Source organism: Alosa sapidissima, chromosome 3 (genome assembly GCF_018492685.1).
Source record: "Alosa sapidissima isolate fAloSap1 chromosome 3, fAloSap1.pri, whole genome shotgun sequence".
Lineage (NCBI taxonomy): Eukaryota > Metazoa > Chordata > Actinopteri > Clupeiformes > Clupeidae > Alosa > Alosa sapidissima.
This window is the reverse complement of record NC_055959.1, coordinates 20,680,278-20,703,454: the sequence shown is the minus strand read 5'-3', so window position 1 is coordinate 20,703,454 and position 23,177 is coordinate 20,680,278. Positions and strand designations below refer to the sequence as shown.

Sequence of the window (23,177 nt, the reverse complement as noted above, 5' to 3'; positions counted from 1 at the left end):
CCGCACTGTGTAAGTTTGCCAGATCGGGTAGCGGATCTGTAGTTCGATGGAATGAGACATAAGAAACTACAAATTTGACTTGCATGATGTCGCAATACATCGTAGCCTACTTTCATAAAATCATGCAACATAGTCTACCTTGTCTATGGACATCGTTATTTACAAAGCCATTGGATAAACAAATTCCGTGGTGCGACAGAGGAAAAGTTCTTTGGTGTTGCTTTAACTCAGACATGTCAAAGTCAAAGCCCGGAATGAATTATCTACGGCCCCCGGGATGATATTTGATTAGTATTAGAACCGGCCCACAGGCCACAGCCGTCAGGTGCTGTTTTGCGCATCAATACTCCATTCCCCGCAATGCAACGGTAGCCCACGAACTCAATGCGGCGCCATAAGTGGGCCTCGGCTTCATTATTCATCAGTATTCAGTCAGGGCAGATGTCAACTTTCAGCTACCCCCCTCCCCAGTGTTGTGCCTGAACGCGTGAACGAAAGTCACTCGTTCATATGTATTTTGAGCGAACGTGAACTGAACGTACTGTATTAGGCTACTACTGCCTGATGAACGTCACTGTGAACTCGTTCATTCTGGTGTCTGAACGGCACGCTCTTTCAGTTTAACTTAGTTGAATAGGGTGCCAGATTTCTACAGAGCCTTCCACGCGAAACCCCGGCTAAAACACACCGTAAAAAGTAATTAAGTAACCTTAATATAGCAGCATGCAGGTCACCATTTGTCAAACTATGGGCCGCGGTCCGCAATGTGGACAATGGTCTGCAGAGTGAAATTATTCCAGGGCCATCGTCTGATAATTTGCTGCGCAATTGGTCAAGGAGCCGCGGACAGAAAAAGAAAACAAACATTTCTGCAATTAGTAGGAAATACTTGTTAATTTGGTGTCATCAAACATAGAGGCATATAATTAAGTCGTGGTATGAGCGTTTATTCAATGCATGCGTGTGCTAATTATGCAACGACATTTAATAGAACGACGTGGATTTATGCAACTTCCATAAAAAACAGAGCACAGACTATATAAAACACTGTTTGGCATTAAGTATTAAAGTCAGCCAAAAGCTATTAATTAGTCTTAGTAAAAGATAGTTAAAGATCTCCAGATCAGGGATTTATGCATGATCTGATCCGCAATTTACCATTCACAAAAGCTGGTATTGTGTCTCCTGAATCCTTACATTCAGGCATTCAAATTAAATGTAATTAAATAACATATAAATATTCTATCAGTGTATGATGCTTGCATGAGGGAAACATCCCAAAACAACGGCACCCATATAACTGCTGTTGTTTTGAGAAGTATTTCTCATGCAAGCATCATGCAACAATGCAAAAACAATGAAACTATTGAAGGCCTAATTATATTTTACATTAGTAAAGCAGTACTCTGATGTGCATGTTTTCACAAACTTTTGTGAACAATCTTAGCACTTTAAACACTGTTTTGAAGTGCATGTATAGCAATATAGTATAAAAATAAAAATAATTGTGATATCATTATGATAATTTAATGGGGGGTGGGAGGAGGGGGTGGGTTCATGTAGGTGGGCCCTATGACCCAAAGTATGTCTTGACTGGGCCTCAGGTCAAAGAAGTTTGAGAAAGGCTGATGTAGACGACAAAGCAGCAAGGAGGCATCATATGATCATTTAAACAAGTTTTATGACAAAATCGTACATTTGTGCAAACTTTGCCCGCACTTCAGTCACAGTCATTATTCATTTAATCATTAAATAAAATACAGTACACGTCTTGGTTCAATAGGTTACGTGCAGTCATTTTAATATGTTTTAATAAACATTGAACCAGACCGGCCCTCAGCTTGTAGCAAATTTGTTTTTTTGGCCCTCAAATGTATTTGACTTTGACATCCCTGCTTTAACTGATAATTACTAATAACTAAACTATTAGTCGGACACAAAGCAGAATATTGAAAGACACCAAGGCCACAGTGGCCTGTGAACATACAATTTTCAAAGGAACATCACGACCAACGCATTACATCACGGCCAACGCACGGCCGTTGCCGCCGTGAAATTCCAGCCTTGACTAATGGAACTAACAATCCTATAAATACTTGAGCTAACCAAATATTTTTCCATGAGTGTTTTTTTTAGAAACAGAGTAAATGAAGGCTACTGCATCCCTGTTAAAGGATAATTCCGGTATTTAGCACTTGTTTTGGATGAACGGTGGAACGGTGGTGGACACCGACATTTTGACGATGGGTCCTGTTTCGACATTCTGACTAATTTTGAATTGCCTTTGACTGTCTGTTTCAGAGTGGCTGGCTATGGGCATGCACAAACATGTCCTTAAAACACAACCCTTAACATTCGTTTTCAAAACTGTGCAACTCACCGAGTGGTTAGTGGTGGTGTTCATTGATTATTAAAAACAAATATATCAACGCAATGTTTGATTTCAATCCGTGTTATTTGCTATTGTGGAACTATTTTTTCAGAGACCTCACAACCGTGTATAAACTTCCGCTCAATATTTGAGTCTGAAGCATAGACAGTAAAAGAAGGTCTCGTGGGGGAAAGACTACATCCGTAAACAGAACCCTTTTCCATTCCCAGTAGCGCAGTGATATCAAGGAGCAATGAGTCTTCCAACAGAAATCAATGGGATTTTACAAAATGGCAAATAAAACACGACAGAAACTGTATTTTGCTACGCTACTTGTTAAGGAACATCAACAAACATCACTAACCACTCGGTGAGTTGCACAGTTTTAAAAATGAACGTTAAGGGTTGTTTTAAGGACATGTTTGTGCATGCCCATAGCCAGCCAGTCAAAGGCATTTCAAAATGAGTCAGACAGTCGAGACAGGACCCATCGTCAAAATTTCGGTGCCCACCACTCTAGTTCATCCAAAACAAACCAGAAAAGGGACTCAAAGTGCTAAATACCAGAATTATCCTTTAAAAGTCAGACCTTAGCTGACCTCATGCATGGAGACGAGTGGTGGTTACCTTGGTAACAAAGTCCTGATAGCCAGGGTAGTAAGTGGTGACGATGGAGAAGATGTACCAGTCATACTCCTCCATGATGTTGAGCATAACTGAGGCCTGCTGCTCGATGGAGGGGCCGAACTGGAAAAACATGGAGTTGTCATCCTGAGGGGAAAGGATAAAGACAGCAGCAAAGTCAGCAGGTTAGAAATATACTACATGTCCCATGAGGCCTACCACATCTCACTGAGGGTGAGGAAGCTGAGGTATTTTTTTTTCTATTGGCTGCGGAATTCCTGAGGGAGTCAAAGTGACAAGTGAGACATGGAGTATTGACCCCTTCTCCGTCCACATCACAGGAAAATAACGCGCTTATCAGGGTCAGAAAGCTTTTCATCCCACTGAAGTGTGTTTGAATTAACTGAAACATCAATGAAAAGTTTGCATGTGTACACACTGGGCTTGTCAACCAGATAGCTGTATATGGTGGGCCAATGAATCTCTGGCCACTTCATCTTCCCATTTTGTTATCAGCTCAGGATCAGGCAGACAATCACCATTAGTCGGCCAGACTAATTTATTAAGGTACAGTTTGCAATCCTGGGGTGACAATGACAGTGCATACCTTAACAGTTCAACATGCCGGTGAGCTGCGCCATTTTTCTGACCCCATGCTGCGTACGCACCCAACCTAGGCTCTGGATGTTTACAAACATTGAAGGGGTCTATAACAGACTCACTGAGCTACATCTTTAATGTAAGTTAGCCATAGAGTGCAGCAGGTGAGAGCACTCTTGTGTTTAGTTGTTTTTGTGTGTGCTTTCGTTGACCACTGTTCCTCATTGTCGAAATCGTGTGAAATCCGCCAGATCAGGGAGTCAGGGAGAGTGCTGATGTCTCTCCGGCATCGCTCAACATCAAAGCCTCAACTCCCCCTCGGGGAGGCACATGGGTCGATCCGTTACCTTGTTTGCGCATTAATGAGATTGGGGAGATACCACTGATCGAGAACACAGGGGTATGTGTATACGTGTGTGCATCTGTGCATATGTGTGTGGATAAAAGTTGAGCTTGTGAACAAAACATATTTTGTTTTATCACATTTGTGCATGTTCCATACATAATAAAGGTACAATAAGATACTTCCTTGGAGCGAAATGTAAATCTAGCATGCAACATTCACACATGCCCAGGTAAGCACATCACAACCAAGGTATTCCATGCGCACCTCTATCTCCCTCTCCTTTCTTCTCCTCTCTTTACCTCTCTCCCCATCCCATCCCCCCATCTCCTCCTTCCCCAAAGGGCTGTATGGTGCACTGCCTCCTGATGTCATAAAGCCATTCGATGGCAATGGCGTCCTACTTTTCCTGATGTAGCGCCTGCAGGAAGCTGCCAGGCTGCCGTGTATGTGTGTGAGTCTGAGAGAGAGAGAGAGAGAGAGAGAGAGAGAGAGAGTGGTATGAAGGCTCACACTCTATCCACGTGATCCCAGGTTATTGGAATCACTGGGGAGCGACTGCACTGGTTCGCCAGAAGGGAAGGGTCAACTAGATTCATCATGGCGGTAGAGCGGCGCACGATCTGCCACTGACACACAGGTAGCAGAAATTGTATGCCATTGCCTGAGACTAATGGATCTATTTGAGGGATGTTATTTTGAGGGAGGTTATTTTTTCAGCTCCCAACACCCTGGAGTTACCATAAACCATATGACCACTTCCACTGAAAAAAGTATAATCATGGCAAAACAACACTCGGCTAGGCTAGGCTTCACTGCTTCTGGGCTTACAACTGTTTGTGGTCAGATTCTGAAGCCTCTTCTAAAACAAGACTGGCCGAAATTCTGTGCTATATTTGTCTCGGCGAAGTAGGTAAATGGATCAACACCCAACAGTTTCCGTGACACTGATCCTGTACAAAGATTAAGTGCTGTAGATTAAAAAAAAAATCCAGCCAACAGGACGGCAAAAACTATACTGCACCTTCCAAAATGCACACCGAGGTTTGAAATATACATGAGGCTCCCCTATATGTTCAATAGCTCTACAGTTTGCTATGCAGAGGAGCAAAGGGAGTAATTCAAAAGTGTTGGTCCCCTCAGACAAACTATTACAGTGTTTCTGCTGCTGCCGCACTCCCAGACTGATCACAGGGAGGGAGCTGAAACATACAAATCAGCTCATTACACGGCTGCACTTTGCTTGCATAACACCCATTTCCACTCGTGGGTAGAGTCCATGACGTCAAATTGCATCTTGGAGTATCAGATGTTTGGAGTAGCTTTGAATAAATCTATCCCCTTCTCCTCTCCTCTCCTTTCCTCTCCTCTCCTTTCCTCTTGCTGCTGTATCTCTCCTCTGCAGTGTCCCTCCATCTCTCTATCGCTCTCTCTCTCTCTCTCGCTGTCCCATTTATTCCACTGAAATTACTGCCAGGACACAGATATAATTGAATTCCCAGCCCCCTCCCCACCCTCCTCCTCCTCCTGGTCACTCTCCCTCCGTCTCCCTCTTCTTCTAAGAGCACTTTTAATGCACTAGCCAGCAGTCATTCAGCATGCCATAGGCCTGTGGAATTTTCATTAGCCTTTATCAAAATAAAAAAAAGAAACAAGATAGTGGTGTGTGTGTGTGTCTGTGTGTGTTGGGGGGGGCAGCTCTTGCAGTGGAAGTGAAAAAGTCATAGTGGGGAAAAAGTGCTGGCTTCATTTATGGCCACAATTATTCCAGCGGCTTGCTGTCCTCCCGACACACGATGCAAGGTTATCGATTAAGAGGCATTAAGGTGCTGGAGAGGGCATGCCTGAGCTGGGTCAGCCACTGTGCCCCACCACCACAGCCCTGCCTCCACAGCCCTGCCTCCACAGCCCCACCACCACAGCCCTGCCTCCACAGCCCTGCCTCCACAGCCCCACCACCACAGCCCTGCCTCCACAGCCCTGCCTCCACAGCCCCACCACCACAGCCCTGCCTCCACAGCCCTGCCTCCACAGCCCTGCCTCCACAGCCCTGCCTCCACAGCACAAAAGCAGGGTAGGGGAGAAGGAGACGGAAAGGCAGAGAGAAAGTTGGAGAAAGGAAAAAAAAAAAAGATGGAAACTGAGATACACAGAGGGGAAGGAAGAGAGAGAGAGAGAGAGGGAGAGAGAGAGGGAGAAAAAGCAAGGACAAAGGAGAAAAATGGCATTAGAAGAGTCTACCTCTTAAACAATAAGCAGGAAGGGAGAAAGAGGAGGAAAAGGTTTAAACTACATGTGCTGTCTTTCAGACCAAAAGAGAAAGGAAGATTATGGGTAGAGGCAAACCAGTCAAAATACAAACACACTCTCTCTCACAGACACACACACACACACAAAGACACACACACACAAACACAAAGACACACAGACATACATGTGATAAAGACGTAAGATATTCCATCTCACTTATTCGGCTAAAGGGACACAAAACAAATAAACAGAGAAAGATCCAGACATAGCAGAAGAGTTTACAAAGGGGATGGTATGTGGACACCTTCAACATAAATATAAATCAGCATGCAGTGTGTGACACACTAAGGAAAGGTTGAGCTGCAGTAGGTCCATCTTCCACTCACTCCTCTCCTCACTCCTCCTCTGCCATGCTTCACTCACCACCATCTGAGCTCAATTCAAATAAAATCCTCCATCACTTTTAAGACGCCGCTAAATGCTGACAATGAAAAAGGCAGTGTGAGAAAAGGGTCTATTTCATTTCAAGTTGGGCTTAAGCTTAAAGTGGGAGGAATTACTGCATTGTACATTTTCACGTAAAGATATACTGTAACTAGTTACTAATACTTTAAGGTATATCTTGTATCACCATTATAAGAACACATATAGATTTGTATTAAGTGTAAGCTCACATTACACTGATTAAGTATTAGGTAATCATTTGCCGAGCTTAAAATAAAGCGAAACCAGAAAAAAGGAACCAGAAGAAGTGTAGTGTGAGAATGAGGGGATGGAGACGGAAGGAGAAAAAGGGGGAGGAGAGGATGGCATGACGGAGGGGAAGGAGAAAAAGGGGGAGGAGAGGATGGCATGACGGAGGGGAAGGAGAACAGGTGGTGAGGCTGCTGAGAGGGGCAAGGAGGAAGGGGGGTGGGGCGGGGCGAAAGGAGGAGGGGGAGGAGGAGGAGTGAGGTGGTGCGGTGGACTGCTCGTTCTGACCCCCTTGCCAGCCAGGTGAGCCGAGCTTCAGGCTGGCCAGTCAGAGGCACTCACCCGCAGCGCAGAGGCACTGTTAGAGCGACAGCACACACATGTGCTCAGTCTCACTCACTCACACACACACACACACACACACACACACAAACACACAAACATAAACTTGATTGCGTATTAGAGGTGGGAGAAAAAAAACTATACAGTGTATAGGCAATATACCAGTAGCAAGTGTTGCAATATTTATTTATTTAATATCATTATTTTATTTTATTTTACTGCATACAGTTATGTGCAGAATAATAGCAGTGTGTTTTTAAAAATTGAATAAAGCTCAAAATCCTTAGAATAGCTGTTAATTCCATAATATCAATGCATTGGGAAAACTGCACATTCAATTTCAAATCAAAACATGAGCAAAATTGATCAAGTTTGTGTTATACCTTTGTAGAAAGTGAAGAAAAACTAATGTTAGGCTGTTCAAAAATAGCAGTGTTTGCATTTTTCTTTACAAACTCAAACATTTACTGTATAAACTGAAAACCATTATTTCTGAGAATTGCTTCACGTCTGTCTTACATGGAGTCGACCCACTCCTGGCACCTGTGAACAGGTATTCTAGCCCAGGACGATTGAACTACATTCCACAATTCCTCTGCATTTCTGGGTTTTGCCTCAGAAACAGCATTTTTGATGCTGAAAATTTGATTTGCCTCAGAAACTTGTCACCCCACAAGTTTTCTATAGGATTGAGGTCTTGGTCTTCAATCTTGTTAGTCTGGAACCAAGACTTTGCTCGCTTACTGGTGTGTTTTGGGTCATTGTCTTGTTGAAACACCCATTTCAAAAGCATTTCCTCTTCAGCATAAGACAACATGACCTCTTCAAATATTTTGATGTATTGAAACTGATCCATGATCTCTGGTGTGCGATAAATAGGTCCAGCACCACAGTATGAGAAACATCCCCATAACATGAATTGTGCACCACCATGCTTTACTGTCTTCACAGTGTACTGTGGCTTGAATTCAGTGCATGGGGGACATGGCAGACAGTTTGTCCAAGTTTGACAGTTTGTCCAATGACCCACATGCACTGAAAAATAAAAATGCAAACACTGCTATTTTTTTGACCAGCCTAACATTCCTTTTTCTTCACTAAAGGTATAACACAAACTTGATCAATTTTGGTCATGTTTTGATGAAATTGAATGTGCAGTGTTCCCAATGCATTGATATTATGGAATTAACAGCTATTTTTTTTTTAATGTTTAGCCTACAAACATAACATATGGGAGAAATACATGTAAATGTATCACATAATCAAATACAGTATTTGCAACAATATAAAATTGTGGCCAAAATACTGTGATGGCATTGTACAGCCGTCTCTGTGGCATTTCCACACACATACACACACACACACTCTCTCTCCCTCGCCCTGAGTGTACAGTGAGTGTATGTACGAGTATCAGTCCATGCGAGTGTGTGTTTGTGGCTGTGTTTGTATTTGCGATAGTGCACTGCTGCAGTCTTATGAGAGCACCTGGTCTACGTGCTGCTGGCAGGGTATTGATCGGGCTCGTTTTCAAACGGTGGTATTTGAGCCCTGTTGTTTTTAAACAGACCTTGTTGGTGTTTAGAGTGAGTGAGTGTGAGTGTGAGTGTGAGTGTGTGTGTGTGTGTGTGTGTGTGTGTGTGTGTGTGTGTTTATGCTTCAAGGTCCCAGCAATGCATATTTCTATCCTCTCTGTAAAGTCTCCTTTGAACTTTAAAGAGAGGGGGGGTTGCTATTGACTACTGCATGGCCTGATGGGAGGAGATGCAAGAGATAAACAAAGCAAGGAAGAGAATGAAGGAGAGAAGAGGAGAGAGAGAACAAGTGAGACATACAGAAAGAGAGACAGAGAAACAGGGAGAGAAAGAGAGAGATGGAGAGAGAGAGAGAGAGAGACTGCCAAACAGCTGGGTCTTGCTAGAGAAGTCTGACAAATTTAAAAGCCACAGGACACACACCCACACAAGTGCATAAAAAGACACACAGACAGACACACACACACACACGCAAAGAAGAATTATACTGTGCCGCCGACCAACGTCAATACAGTATAAGCAAGCCATCACCGTTAATTCTATATTTATTTCCTCCACTCTCTCCGAACATGTCTATTATATCTGCCTTTCAGTGAGAGCTGCCGTTCCCATCTCTCTGCTCTCCTCCCCATCGCTCTGCTCTCTATCTCTCCATCCCCCTCCCCACACCCCCCCCCCCTCTCCTGCCTCTACTTCGTCACCCTCTTATGCTTTCTCATCATATTTTTATCATAAAAAAACTCCTTATCTTTAATCAAACACACAGAGACTTAATTAGTTCTCACATTTGTCAGACATCACCTAATTAGCTCTGACCTTATTTTAACTACTTTTTTGAAACTTAATTATGGAAAAAAAAATATGCCTAGGTCTTGATTAAAACATTTGGCTAATTTTGCCCCGGACATGATTTTGATTAGCACATAGCTAGTCTGATTATTTTAGAAAGTGCAAAGACAGAGAGAGAGATGCACTTGGAGAGTGTTGAGATGAAAACAATGCCTGCTTCAGACAAACACTATTCAACTGAACTGGTCTCGCCTTCTTTACACCAAAAAGCCCAAGATCACTAGCTACAGGATAGTGACTGTCGGCTGCAGCCAATATTCTTTGTGTGTGTGTGTGTGTGTGTGTGTATGTTTATGCTCATGCAGTCTGTGTATGCAAGTGAAGGCTTCAGGGACGCTGGCAGAAACATCCTCCTTCTTTCATCAGTCCTAGCTCTACCCTCTGGGTGACTTTACCAGTTTTGCATTAGCCATGACTTCTCTGCCGCCCACAGCCCAATCCACCTGTGTGTGGATCTCTCTCTCTCCCTCTCCCTCTCTCTCTCTCTCTCTCTCTCTCTCTCTCCATCTCTCTCTCTCTCTCTCCATCTCTCTCTCTCTCTCTCTCTCTTGGGCCATGAGCCATGTTACTTCTACAGCTACTTCACACCAAAAGGCTTCTCCGCTAACAGGCTCTGCTCTAGTGCCAGCTTTGAGAGCGCATTAGGCGAGCGTGGAAGTGTGGCGGGCTGGCGGGTGGTGCAGGAGGGAAATGGACCTGCTCCCACATCAGGTGCTCTCTGTTGCCTCTGGTGGAGATGCGTAGGGCATTGAGTCTGTGGCAGCAGGCAGGACAGTGTCACATTAAACATCCAATGCAGTCCATGCTTTACTGGGCGTGCGTGTGTGTGTGTGTGTGTGTGTGTGTGTGTGTGTGTGTGTGTATATGTGTGTATGCGTGTGCGTGTGTGCGGTTTGTGTGTTCTTACCTAAAAGAGCAAAGGCTCAACAAAAGAAGACTTCCTGAGATGCTGAAAGCCCAGCTTCTCTCTCTCTCTCTCTTTTTTACTATCTTCTTCTCTCTCTTTCCCTCCCTCCTCTCCCGCTTGTCTTTTTGCCTCCCCACTGCTGTGCCTTCCTCCATTTACCAGAATTAAAATTCAAATCTGTTTTATTGGCATGACAGGAGTATTTCCAAAGCGGAACATGCTACAAGACAGGGTGAGACAATAAGCCAATCTACTACCACCACCCACCCACTAACTGCTAACGGAGTTCTTCCCATCCTAGACTCCAAGGCCACACAGGGAAGAAAGGAACTTCTTTTTTTTGGGCGTCGGTGGGTGGGGGAGGGTGTATTGGGAGGTTGTCACCCCATGCTCAGACTAACACAAAGGAACAGTGAATGTGTCCCTGTGTCCCACCCCATGTTGGCTAGGGAGAGAAACTGAAAAGTGTGACTCGTCTCATAAATTCTTCATCTCCTTTGCTCCTGGCATCTGCCGTTCGGAGGGAAACAGCAACTTCCTCCCTCTTTTTTTGGAAGCACTTTTCTCTCTTTCTTTCGTCTCTGCCTTCACACATAAGCATAGATATGGCAAGCCACACACACACACACACACACACACGTACATACATAAAATGTTATATACTGTATGTGAGTAACACTTTCTGTATCCCTCCAGCTCTTCTCCCTCTGCGTCTCACACAACGCCCACCTATCCACCTAAACACATGTGTGCCTGCATGTACACACACACACACACACACACACACACACACACACACGCACACACACATATTTCACACACACACACACACACGAACACACACACACACACACACACACACACACACACACACACACACACACACACACACAGTGAACCAGTGCTTCTCCCTCTAGTGTTACTCCACGCTTTCTGCCCTAGATAACAAAACTGTAAATGTGTGCACACCACAAACCATTAAGGTCATCAGATGAACAGGAACTGTCTCAACAAGTTTTAATTCACACTCATCAACAATCTCTCTCTCTCGCTATTTATCTCCTGCACACACACAAAGCTGGTCAAAAGATATTAAAAAAAAAAACATCCCGGGAAGGAAGGGAAAAGGGAGATATTGCATGAGAATGAAGCTAGAGGAAGGAGGCTGGAGGAAAAAGAGGAGACGGTCTAATGCACTTCTGAATGTTATGGGAATACACGGGACAACCTTGTTGTGCAAGCAAAACCTCTTTTGACAGCAGAATTTTTGGAAAACGGCTGCATTTAAGAGGAGGAGGATGAGACTGCGAGAAGGAGAGGAGGATGAGACTGCGAGAAGGAGAGGAGGATGAGACTGCGAGAAGGAGAGGAGTATGCATGAAAAAAGCGAGAGAGACTACACTCCTGTAATATGCTGATTCCAGTGTGGAGCCACTTTGGCAGCACCGGCAATCTGTCATGCCAATTAAGCACCTTTGAGCAGAATTTTGATATATATATATATATATATATATTATATATTTATAGAGAAAGAGAGAGAGAGAGAGAGAGAGAAAGAAGAGATAGAGAGAAAGAGAGAGAAAGAGAGAGAAGATAGATAGAGAGAGATAAAGAGAAAGAAGAGAAAACTATTCAGGACAGATGAGAGAGGAGCAGGTGACTCACTAATAGGTAGCACAGATACAGTGTGCAGAGGAATCGAAACACACATTCAGAAGCTTTGTACTGGAGGCATGAAGCTGCAGTGTTATTTCTCTTCATGAAGGGTGTGCCGCTCTCTTTCACACACACACACAAACTCAGACACACACACACACGCAAAACAAAAATCAATGCAATTTCAACTCCAAACTTTCTCTCATCCTCCCGCCTCTCTGTGCAGCCCATCAGCCTCCCCAGGCCTGAAACAACACAGAACAACAAGCTCTTATACCAGAGCTGCTTTCACACATATATGCTGACTGGCTGCTTCTCCACTTTCTTTATGCTTGTTACAAACAGCAACTGAAACAACCCCCTCCTCACCCCAAAGAACTGTAACGTTGGAGCATTCAAAGCTCATGACAGGTGTCTTACACACACAGGCTAGCGGGCGGACGGACACGCACACACACACACACACACACACGCACACACGCACACACGCACACACGCACACACGCACACACGCGTGCGCGCGCGCGCACGCACACTCTCACACATCACTTCCTCTCCCACACTGTGGCTACACACCGGCTCACCAGCTGTGGCTTGCTGCCGACTGAGTTCTGGCACCACTCTCTTTATCATCCATTTCTCCTTCTCTCTCTCTCTCTCTCTGGTTCCCATCTATCCAAAGGCAAGTTCATATTGAAATTGAGCAGAGATGTTGAAATTGAGCGTGTTCAGACTTGATGGTCAGCAACATGGAAGGAACATCATTCATCTCCCAAATATTCTGATCGACCCATAACCCTCCGGTAAACACAATGAAAAAACATTTCCACTACCTTTCCATTAATCTCTCTTTAAAGATGCTTTATATACATAATTCAACATGACCATTTTCCTCTCCTGTCTTCCCCTCCACCCCCCGACCCCCTCTGTCTCTCCTCCCTCCGTTTGATCTCTGCTCCCTTTCTCTACTCTCTCACTCCATCTGAGCTGAATTCCTGCTCTCTCACTCCATCTGAGCTGAATTCCTAATTAAAAGAAATCAATTTCCCACCGATTCTAAAAATATCTGAAGCACAGTGACATCACACATGACAGGCGTGCTCATGCACACATCACACACATCATACACGCGCGCACAGACAAACACACACACACACGCGTGCACGCACACACACACACACACACACACACACACACACACACACACACACACACACACACACACACACACACACACACACACACACACACACACACACAAAGAACACTTTGGTTACTCAAAGACTGGAATGACAGTCTTCAAGTCCCATTCATTTTGTGCTCTACGATAATGTGTGAAGCATTCCGAACGCCTCCGTTAAGCCAACACCGATATGCTGCAATCTTCTCTTCCACCGCAGGTGGAGATGGGGGCTTGACCACAGCCTCCAGAGAAACTCGCCAGCTGTTCTGACATCTGCTTGTCATTGATGCTCCTTCCTCTCTCTCTCTCACACACACACACACACACACACACACACACACACACAGCCCCCCCCAACACAAACACACACCTGACACACAGATACAGACACTCACAGTACCTGACACAGCAACACACTAAACAACATGCGCTCATACACACACAGACCACATACAAACACACATACACACACCCCAACACACACACACACACACACACACACACACACACACACACACACACACACACACACACACACACACAAACACACATACACACACCCCCCAACACACACACACACACACACACACACAATACACAGACAGTGCATCTTTCACTTAAAAACAAAGACATCCTATGGCCCCCTAATTGCTCATGATGTAGGCTTCTCTGCTGAATTGTAATCTTGTACATCAGTGCTCAGTGCTGTAGCCCTGTGATGTCTTGCCTGGAGGTGAGCATAGGAAATATGCAGATGCAGTGGAGAGAATGGGGGTGAGAGCAGCACTGTTGCTTCTGTGCCTTTAAGGCTTTTTGGGAGCATGCCTGCCTGGTTATCAGAGGCATAAATAAAACCCCTGCAGTAACTTTATTTGTGCCACCGTCGAGTCACACACGTCAATCCATTAAATAGTCTGACACGCACAAAACTGATAAACGCTTTGGAGACGGAGCAAGTCGATTTTTCTCATTTCCCTGCCCCAGGGCCAGCCCCTTATCGGCTTCAGGAAGGGAGAAGAGGCCCAGACATGGATTTTCATTTTGAATTATTCCACTTATTATCTGCACAGCAATGTGTTTGCATTTTGGGGGGGGGGGGGGGGGGGGGGGTTAACTGGTGAATGTTTGTTTTATTTGTGTGTTTAGTGCACGCAATATGTCCAGGGTCACTCCTCCTCAATCTGCTCACCATCAGAGGAGTGGAAGGAGGAAGGGTTGGAGAGATGGAGGGTTAGAGGAGTGGAAGGAGGAAGGGTTGGAGAGATGGAGGGATAGAGGAGTGGAAGGAGGAAGGGTTGGATGGAGATGGAGGGATAGAGGAGTGGAAGGAGGAAGGATTGGATGGAGATGGAGGGATAGAGGGATGGTTGGCTGGAGGATAAGGGCGTGCTGGAGAGAAGAGGATGCTTGACTCCGTAATCAGCATGGAGCCGTCGTGGTGGCTGACTTGTGTCTAAAACAGAGGATGTGATCTTTTTTTAATGTTGTACAGTATACGCATATTGAGTTGGGTTTTTTCTTCTTCTTCTTCTCTGACTATTTTAAGTCTTTGCTTCCAGCATCCTCGCCCCCCCCCCCCCCCACACTCCATTTCTCTTTTCCTTAGTTCTCTTTTCCGTATCGGCGGCTATTTTCTGTCCCGGTCTGCTGTTCAAAGCCACTTGTTCTTCCCTCAGTACCTCAGTGTTTCGGCTCTGTGCCTCATGCCAGTCTGCTGTCCATCGGCCAGGGCTTTGCCCCCCCGTCCCCTCACCCTCGCTTTCTCTGCCCACCCCCTCATTCTGTCCCCTTGCCAAACGGCCCTTTTGTCCTCCCCCTCCCCCTCCCACTCTATACGTGGCCCCTCGTCTCCATTTTTCTCTCAATCACTCTCTCCGCCATGCTAATTCAAATTGGCTGGATTGGGAGGACCGCGCTGTTCCAATAATGCCAAAAGCACTTACAAGAGCATAATCAATCTTCTCTCTCTCTCTCTCTCTTTCTTTTTCTTTCTTTCTCTCCCTCTCTTGCACGCTCTCACTGTCTTCCTCGCTTTCTAGTCCTATCTTTCTCCCCAAATGCAGTCTTGCCTAACCCTCTTGCTGTCTTTTGAAGTCTGCACCACTTCTCTCTCTCTCTCCCTCACTCATCCCTCTGTCTTTCCCTCCCTCTTTCTCTCTCTCATCCCTCTGTCTTTCCCTCCCTCTTTCTCTCTCATCCCTCTTTCTCTCTCTCATCCCTCTGTCTTTCCCTCCCTCTTTCTCTCTCTCATCCCTCTGTCTATCCCTTGCTCTGTGTCTGTTGCTCTTCTCCAAGTCACTACTACAGTCTACAGTACACCCTGCTGACTCATAGGACTACACGACTTCATCCCCTGGAGCCCTAAAATATCCCTTTTACACTCCTCCACTCACCTCTCTCTCTCTCTCTCTCTCTGTCTCTCTCTCTCTTTCTCTCTCAGTCGCACGTGCTCTCTCTCTCTCTCTTCCCCTCTCTCTCTCTCTCTCAGTCGCACGTGCTCACTCTCTCTCTCTCCTATCTCTGTCGTTCTCTTGACAGGCATCAGCTGCCCTGTCGGGTTGAGAATGAAAGGTGGGGAGATAGAGAGCGGCTAAGACACAGAAATAGGGCAAGGCAGAGGGAGGCTGAATGAGAGTGATAGAGAGACGGGGCGGGGGGGGGGGGGGGGGGGGGTCGGAGAGAAGTACTTCTAATTCAACGAGACAAGCTGTGTTTCCGTGGAAACGAGGTTTCCATCGAAACGGTCCTGTTGGAGATGTCATTAGAGCAATATCGAAACGAAAATATCACCTCAAATGCATTCGACAAACATGCACACGTTCACATGTTTTAACACACACATACAGTCCCACACACGCCCCTATAAACATACACCTGAGGCAGATCACAGTTGTACGCTATGCAAAACATTCTATTTCACCCCATTGAACAGGTGTACAGCCGATGGGAGTGACTGAGAGTAGTAAACCTCAATAACACACAACACCACCTCCCCTTGAAACCTTAGCTCTTTCAAAATGCCATTACCTAGCGCCAAATAACACACAATGAATCAATGCGAAAGTACCGAATCAGATAAACTAACCCAAATACCATGCCTTCAACTGAAATGATGGAAAAACAATGCCCCCCCCCCCCCCCCCCACACACACACACACCAGGTCAGAAACAAAACCATTCATAATGTGGGCCAATGCAGAGTCCTCTTCAAACCCATTCCAAATGACTACTGTTAAATTACTATGGGGCTTTGTCCAGCAGCTGCTGTCCAATTCACTACGTACTACATGCTAACTCGAAGCAAAGCCTTTAGGCTTCGGTGCTCAAGCCAAACAATCTCAACCAAATCCTTAACTGAAACAACACAAATATACAGAGGGATGTACTAGTTAACCTGTAAGACACTGCTTTCCCTAGTCATTTTTACTTGATAAAAACAAATAAACATTGACAGTGTGGTATTGTCTCTTGCACTCTTTTACAGTTAAGTAGTTTGTCCGGATGACCCCATGCCTTGTGCTGCATGCACAGCTATGAGCACTGAGAGAGACTGAGAGAGGGAGAGTGCTGTGAGGAGGAGTGGTGACAGGTGTGTGGCACAGAGAGACAGACAGACTGAGGAGGGAGGGAGGAAAGGAGAGAGGGAGGAAAGGAGGGAGGGGAGGAAAGTGAAAGAGGGGGAGAGCAGTAAATCTGGTGGAAGGAGGAGGTGCTCTGCTCTCCACAATAAATGTTGTGACGCCTGTTTGTTGTTTACTAGTGTCAGTGTGCGCTGCTCTCTCCCCGTTAGAGGTGTTCTTTCCCCGATGTTCTGTCCCCTTTAAGCCCCTTTGACTTAGCAGCTCAGGCTGCACCACAGAACTAAGGTTTGAGGAGCCACGCAAAACGAATTAACACTAGACTAGTGGCAAATGCAATAGCCCTTTTTTTGGGGAATTTTCCATATGTTTGTATGAAATGGATATCGTCTTTAACATATTACAGTGTCCTCCTATGTAGATTGTGAGTCAGCACATGCAGCATTTGCAAGTTTCTTGTGTGTGTCTCTCTATGTGTAAATAAAATAGATGTGTATGTGTGCATGCATGCATGTTAATAAGAATCAGATTAATTATAAATGCACCTGTGCTGACTGGCCTGTGTGTCTGTGTGTGTGTGTGTGTATGTGTGTGTGTGTGTGTGTGGTGTGTGTGTGTGTGTGTGTGTGTGTGTGTCGGTGGGAGCTCTATGTGTCTTCCTGCATGTTGCCTGTTTGTGAATGCCTGTGTGTGGGTGCTCGGTGCAGTGAGTGTGTGTGTGTCTGTGTGAGAGAGGCTGTCTTTGCTCTAATTGAGGGGAGCAGGGGAGGGGCGCAGTTTACATTCATCACAGAAGCTCGCTTTGTCTCCTCACCGAGAACGAAGAGTGGGGGGGGGGGGGGGGGGGGGGGTGGAGAGATCTTTCCGTGTGGGTGAGCTTCTGCTATTTTTCACAAGCCAGAGGGTTGCTCCGGAACGAAACTATGGCAACTGGCAGCAACTGACTTGTGAGGTTTGGGATGTAGGCAGGGCAGGCAGTTTGGTGTCTGTGAGACAGTGTGTGTGAGTGCATTTCAGTGTGTGTGTGTGTGGATATGACAAGTAAATGTAACGGTGTGTCTTATGTGCATGTGTATCTGCAAGTGTAAGTGTGAGAGTGTGTGAGATGAGTGGCTCACAGTTTCAGGTCATGCCAACGCAGGTCAGATGTGGATAAAATGGCACAGTACAGAGTATATATATATATATATATATATATGTGTGTGTGTGTGTGTATTACACATACTGAAACACAACAATGGAGGGTAGTTCTTGCTGATGTGCAGGCTTGTGCTTATTGCATGAGCTTCTGAGTACACTCATGTCAAAATGTTTGCATGTAGGAATCCACACACATTTTGTTGTTTCTTTCATGAGATGTCAGTGTGTGCATGACAGTATGTGTGGCGTGTGATAAATGGAAGTGTTTTCTTACACAGTACATTATCAGCTATGTGTTTGAGAATGTGTGTGTGTGTGTGTGTGTGTGTGTGTGTGTGTGTGTGTGTGTGTGTGTGTGTGTGTGTGTGTGTGTGTGCTGGGGTAGGGAGGTGGTTGCATCTGAGTATATGTGCATACACCGTAGACGTGTGTGAGGGTGTGCAGCATGTGGCGTCAGCTTGGCACCGCCAGCTTGGCACCGTGCTCATGGGTAATTGACTGAGCACATCTTGTGGTCCTCACTCAGGCCTTCCATCTTTCACACACACACACGCACACACCCACCCACCCCTCTCTCCTCCCCTCCTGCTCTCCGTGAGCCTGTGATCTTTGTGCCACGCAGGAGGTGGAAAGAAAGATAGAGGGATGGGGAGGGGGGTGGACAGGACAGAGGAAGGTCAAACGAGGGAAAATGAAGATGGTGAGACGGAGAGAGAAAAGAGAGAGAGAGAGAGAGAGAGAGAGAGAGAGAGAGGGGGGGGGGCACAGAAGGAGAGCAGAGGGATATTCAGAAGGCCGGTCAGAAGATGGGACTCAGAGAGTGGCACTGGTGATGGTGAGAGGGGGCAAGACATAACTAAAGAGAATAGGGAGTGGAGCAGGAGGAAGATCTGGGCAGCGAGGGACTTAGAGTGGTCAGAGACAGTGGGATGGGGCAGAACCCAACGCCCTGGTGGCAAGGGCACGGGGCGCGGGCAGTGATAAAGGTAGTGGATCCACCAAAGCTTCCCCCTGCCTATGAATAGATAAGACTCCATTGGCTCCCCATTTAGGACGGCACAGAGGTGCCCGGCAGATAAAAAGCAGCCAGGTCTCTGTGGGGCCAGACCAACTCACAGAGGGAAATGAAGAGAGAGACAGGGGGAGCAAGAGACAGACAGACAGACAGAGAGAGAAACACATGAGAGAAATGAAAGAGGGAGACCAAGAAGAGAAGTGGAGGATGAAAGAGGGAAGCAGAGGAGGAAACAGGGACAGCCGGAGGGAAGAAGATGGAAAAGAGGACAGGGGGGTGCAAGAGGAGCAGGGAAGGGGCGTGATATGCACCTGTACAGCTGGCAGAAATCTGTCTGCCCCTGAGAGCTGCCAAGACCCGCCAAAATTCTTATGGAGAGGGGGAGAGGGAGAGAGAGAGAAACAGAGCGGAGAGACAGGAAGATAGAGAGCAGAGGAGGGAAAAGACAAGATTGGTACCACAGAACACAGAGAGAAGGAATGGAATGGAAAGGAAGGCTAGAGCAAGGAACAGGATGGACAGACAGACAAAGAGATAGAATGATAAAAGGAGGAGGATAAATAAGTAGATGAAAATAAGCAGGAATGAGGCAAATGTATGAATAAACAGAGAGAGAGAGAACGAAAGAGACAGAATAAACAGATAAGATGGGGAAAAGGCCAGAGATATAAAGATGACAGTTGTAACAACATAGGGAGAACAACAACAACAACAACAGCGACAACACGTTCCATTTCTATAGTGCTTTTCTCCACACTTAAAGTGCTTCACAGTGAAGGGGGAACCTCACTAACCACCACTAATGGTTAGAGAACAGACCCAGAATGCAGAGAGAGAGAGAGAGAGCAAGAAGGAGGGATGGAGAAGGAGGGAAAGATTGTAAAAAGTTTAGCAGAGTTAATAAATGTCCACAGTCTAAATGGGCAGAGGGAGAGTGAGTGGAAGGAGAGGGGAAATAGGACATGTATATTTAGGTCTCTCTCTCTCACACACACACACATGCACTCTCTCTCTCTCTTTCTCTCGAAAGGGGAACACACATGCCCAACTGTCATTTTTTCTTAAACCAGGACAAATAGTGGAGGGAGGAAGACAAAGGAGGAGGCCAAGAGAGAGAAGAAGCTAGAAAACTGAGAAAATGAAGAGCAGAAGCATCATGGACTAATGGTCTGGCTCCAATGGGTGTTTGTGCTTTTGTGTGCTTGAGTGTGTGCGCGTCACTGTGTATGAGCGCATGTATGTGTGTGTAAGCGTGAGTGTGTCTATATGGGTGAGCGTGTGAAAATGTGTGTGTGTGTGTGTATGTGTGTGTTTGTGTACGTATGCATGAATGAGTGTGTGAGCGTTAGGGTGTGTATATATATATGTGTGTGCATACTGTATGTGGGTGTGTACGTGTGCATATGTGTGTGTGTGTGTGTGTGTGTGTGTGCATATGTGGGTGTGTGCGTGTGCATATGTGTGTGTGTGTGTGTGTTTGTGTGTGTGTGTGTATGCCTGTAACTGTTTTTGTGTGCATCCGTGTATGTCCGAGAACAAGAAAAGGGAACAGCATGGTCTTCCATAAGCAACAGTAGAGGGCGAGGCAGAGAGTTGGCAGTGGCCGCTCCATTCACCGTTTTAATTTCCTTATCGGTTCCAAATGATGGTAATTGTGCCAGTGTTTCACACTGACGTGCTTCCGGGGTGCAGAACAGCACATTACAATAATGGAGCACAGGACCCCTCAGATTAGCCAAACAAAAGGTGCTATTCTATTGGCCTTCATGCCGCATATTAATGGATCATGAAAAAGCAACCCAACGGGCTGGAGAGACCAGAGCAAGAAAAAATGAAAGGGGAAAGAGAGAAGGGGGGGGGGGGGACTCGGCATTTGTTCACTTGTGCGTTCCTTCCAGGGAGAAATTGATCCCTCAACAACACCCACTCACCCTCTCCTCAATCCCAGCCCAAGGCAAATGAGTGGCTAGTTGTCCACTGTCCAGATCAAAAGCACAGAACACATAAAACACACACACACACACACACACACACACACACACACACACACACACACACATATATATAAACACATGCACTATGGCCGTGGGAATAATTGGTCCCTTTGAATTCGTCACTGCACTGTGATTAAATGCTGTGATCGCCTGTGCACTCTCTGTCTCTCTCCCTACCGCATGACAATTATTACCCCAACTCCCCGTTCAAGCCCCGCCACACGCTCCACTTCCTGCCCCCACAGCTCCATGCTTCTCCACAAACCCCCACCCCCTTCTTGCGTTCTTTTTTTATTATACCCCCCCCCACGCGCTCGGAAATAGCCCACCACCAGCTAATTTGTGGCTCTGTGGTCACTTCACCAGCAGGATGCCAACTGCAACCTACAGACTGCAACATTACTGCCACAATGCTCATCTGTGGCTGGTCCGACACTGAACCTCAGAGTGACAACTATCAAAATATGAGCATCCATACAGACCTATGACAGAGAGCCGCTCAGACATTTGATCATTCATCATTTAATGTGATGCGTTTAAAATTTGATGGATTCTGACTGGCTGTCAGTGTTTGTGTCATTTACAAAATCACTCTGAAAGTAATGCCCACAGACATTGTTCTTAATGTTATTATCGTTATACGCTATTTCCAAAAAAAATGGGATGCTGTGTAAAATGTAAATGAAAACAGAATGTGATAGTGTGCAAATCATGAAAACCCATATTAAGTTGCAGAAAGTACATAGACAACATATCACATGTGGGGGGGGGGCAACAAAAGGCTGGAAAAGTTGTGCAATGGCAAAGAAAACAAAAGGAGGAACATTTTACGACTAATAAGATTAACTGGCAACACTATTCGGTATAAAAAGAGCATCCCAGAGAGGCCGAGTCTCTGAAGTAAAGATGCTGAGATCTTCATCATTCTGTGAAAAAACGGTGTAGACATATAACACAACAAGATAAGAAGGGAAAGAATTTGGGGATTTCATAATCTATAGTACATAAATCCATATTTAGACATAATCTAGAAACGTCGCCATCTTATCAAGGCCTGAGCTCAAATAAGATGGACTAAGGTGAAGTGGAAAACTGTCCTGTGGCTAGACCAACCCAGTGTTATTTCTTTTTTGAAATCATGGACTCTGCATCCTCCAAGCTAAAGAGGAAAGGAACCATCCAACGTGTTAGTGCACAGTTCAAAAGCTAGCAACTGTGATGTTATGGGGCACATTAGTGCCTATTGCATGGCCAGCTTGCACATCTAAAAAAGGCACAATTAATTCTGAATTATTATATGGAGAAGTTTTGAGCAAAATCCAGACAACATCCAACCATCCAGACATGGTCTTCAAGGAAGGCATTGAATATTTCTGGTTAAACAATGCCAAAATGCACATATTGCAGCAGAATGTCTCCATAGTTGAAGAGTCCAGGTGCTAAAATGGCCGACCTGCAGTCCCATCACATTTGGCGCATCATGAAACGGAAAACACTATTAAGAAGAACCTAGTGTGTCTTGGGCAAAAATGGGGCAACATCTCATTCTCAAAACTCAAAACAACTTGTCTCAACAGTTCCCAAATCTTTAGAGAATCTTGTAGAGTCCCAACATTTTTTTAAAATATGTGGCTGGCATACAATCCAAAATGAACATGTATTTTCCAAAAAAACAATTATCTGTTTCAACAATTGATATGTTGACTTTGCACTATTCTCATTTAAATATGGTTTACAGCATGGGCGTAGGTTTAGGGTGGGACGCTAGGGACTAGTCCTAATCAATATTTTGAGATGACAAAAATGTCCCCACCAATATTTTAGCGAACTCCTTTGTGCTATTCCGACGGCGACAGTAAAAGAAACACTGTCATTTGATTGGCTGAAACCGAAGGGGGTTTATCTGACACGCACAACAGCGTCAAAGCATAGCATAGGCCTACTTCACTTTGTGGTGACACTGGCAGAAAAGCGAGTGTGTCGGTATAAGTTATCAGGGATGTCTACCAATACATAACCCTAAAAGGCCAGTGTGAAAGATTTGTAATATTCCCTTTGCCCTTCAGCATGCACATTTTGCCCCTTTCGGTGCTTTGTAGA

General features: G+C 45.5%; 1 protein-coding gene across 1 annotated transcript in view; it reads right to left on the bottom strand.

The window, feature by feature from the left end:
• The window catches only part of LOC121705571 (glutamate receptor ionotropic, NMDA 2B), an 87,684-nt gene that overhangs the window by 30,395 nt on the left and 34,112 nt on the right, over window positions 1-23,177 (bottom strand). Inside the window, exon 5 of the mRNA XM_042086611.1 lies at window positions 2,999-3,142. Coding sequence (XP_041942545.1) covers window positions 2,999-3,142 — 144 coding nt within the window. The remainder of the gene's footprint in view (window positions 1-2,998; window positions 3,143-23,177) is intronic.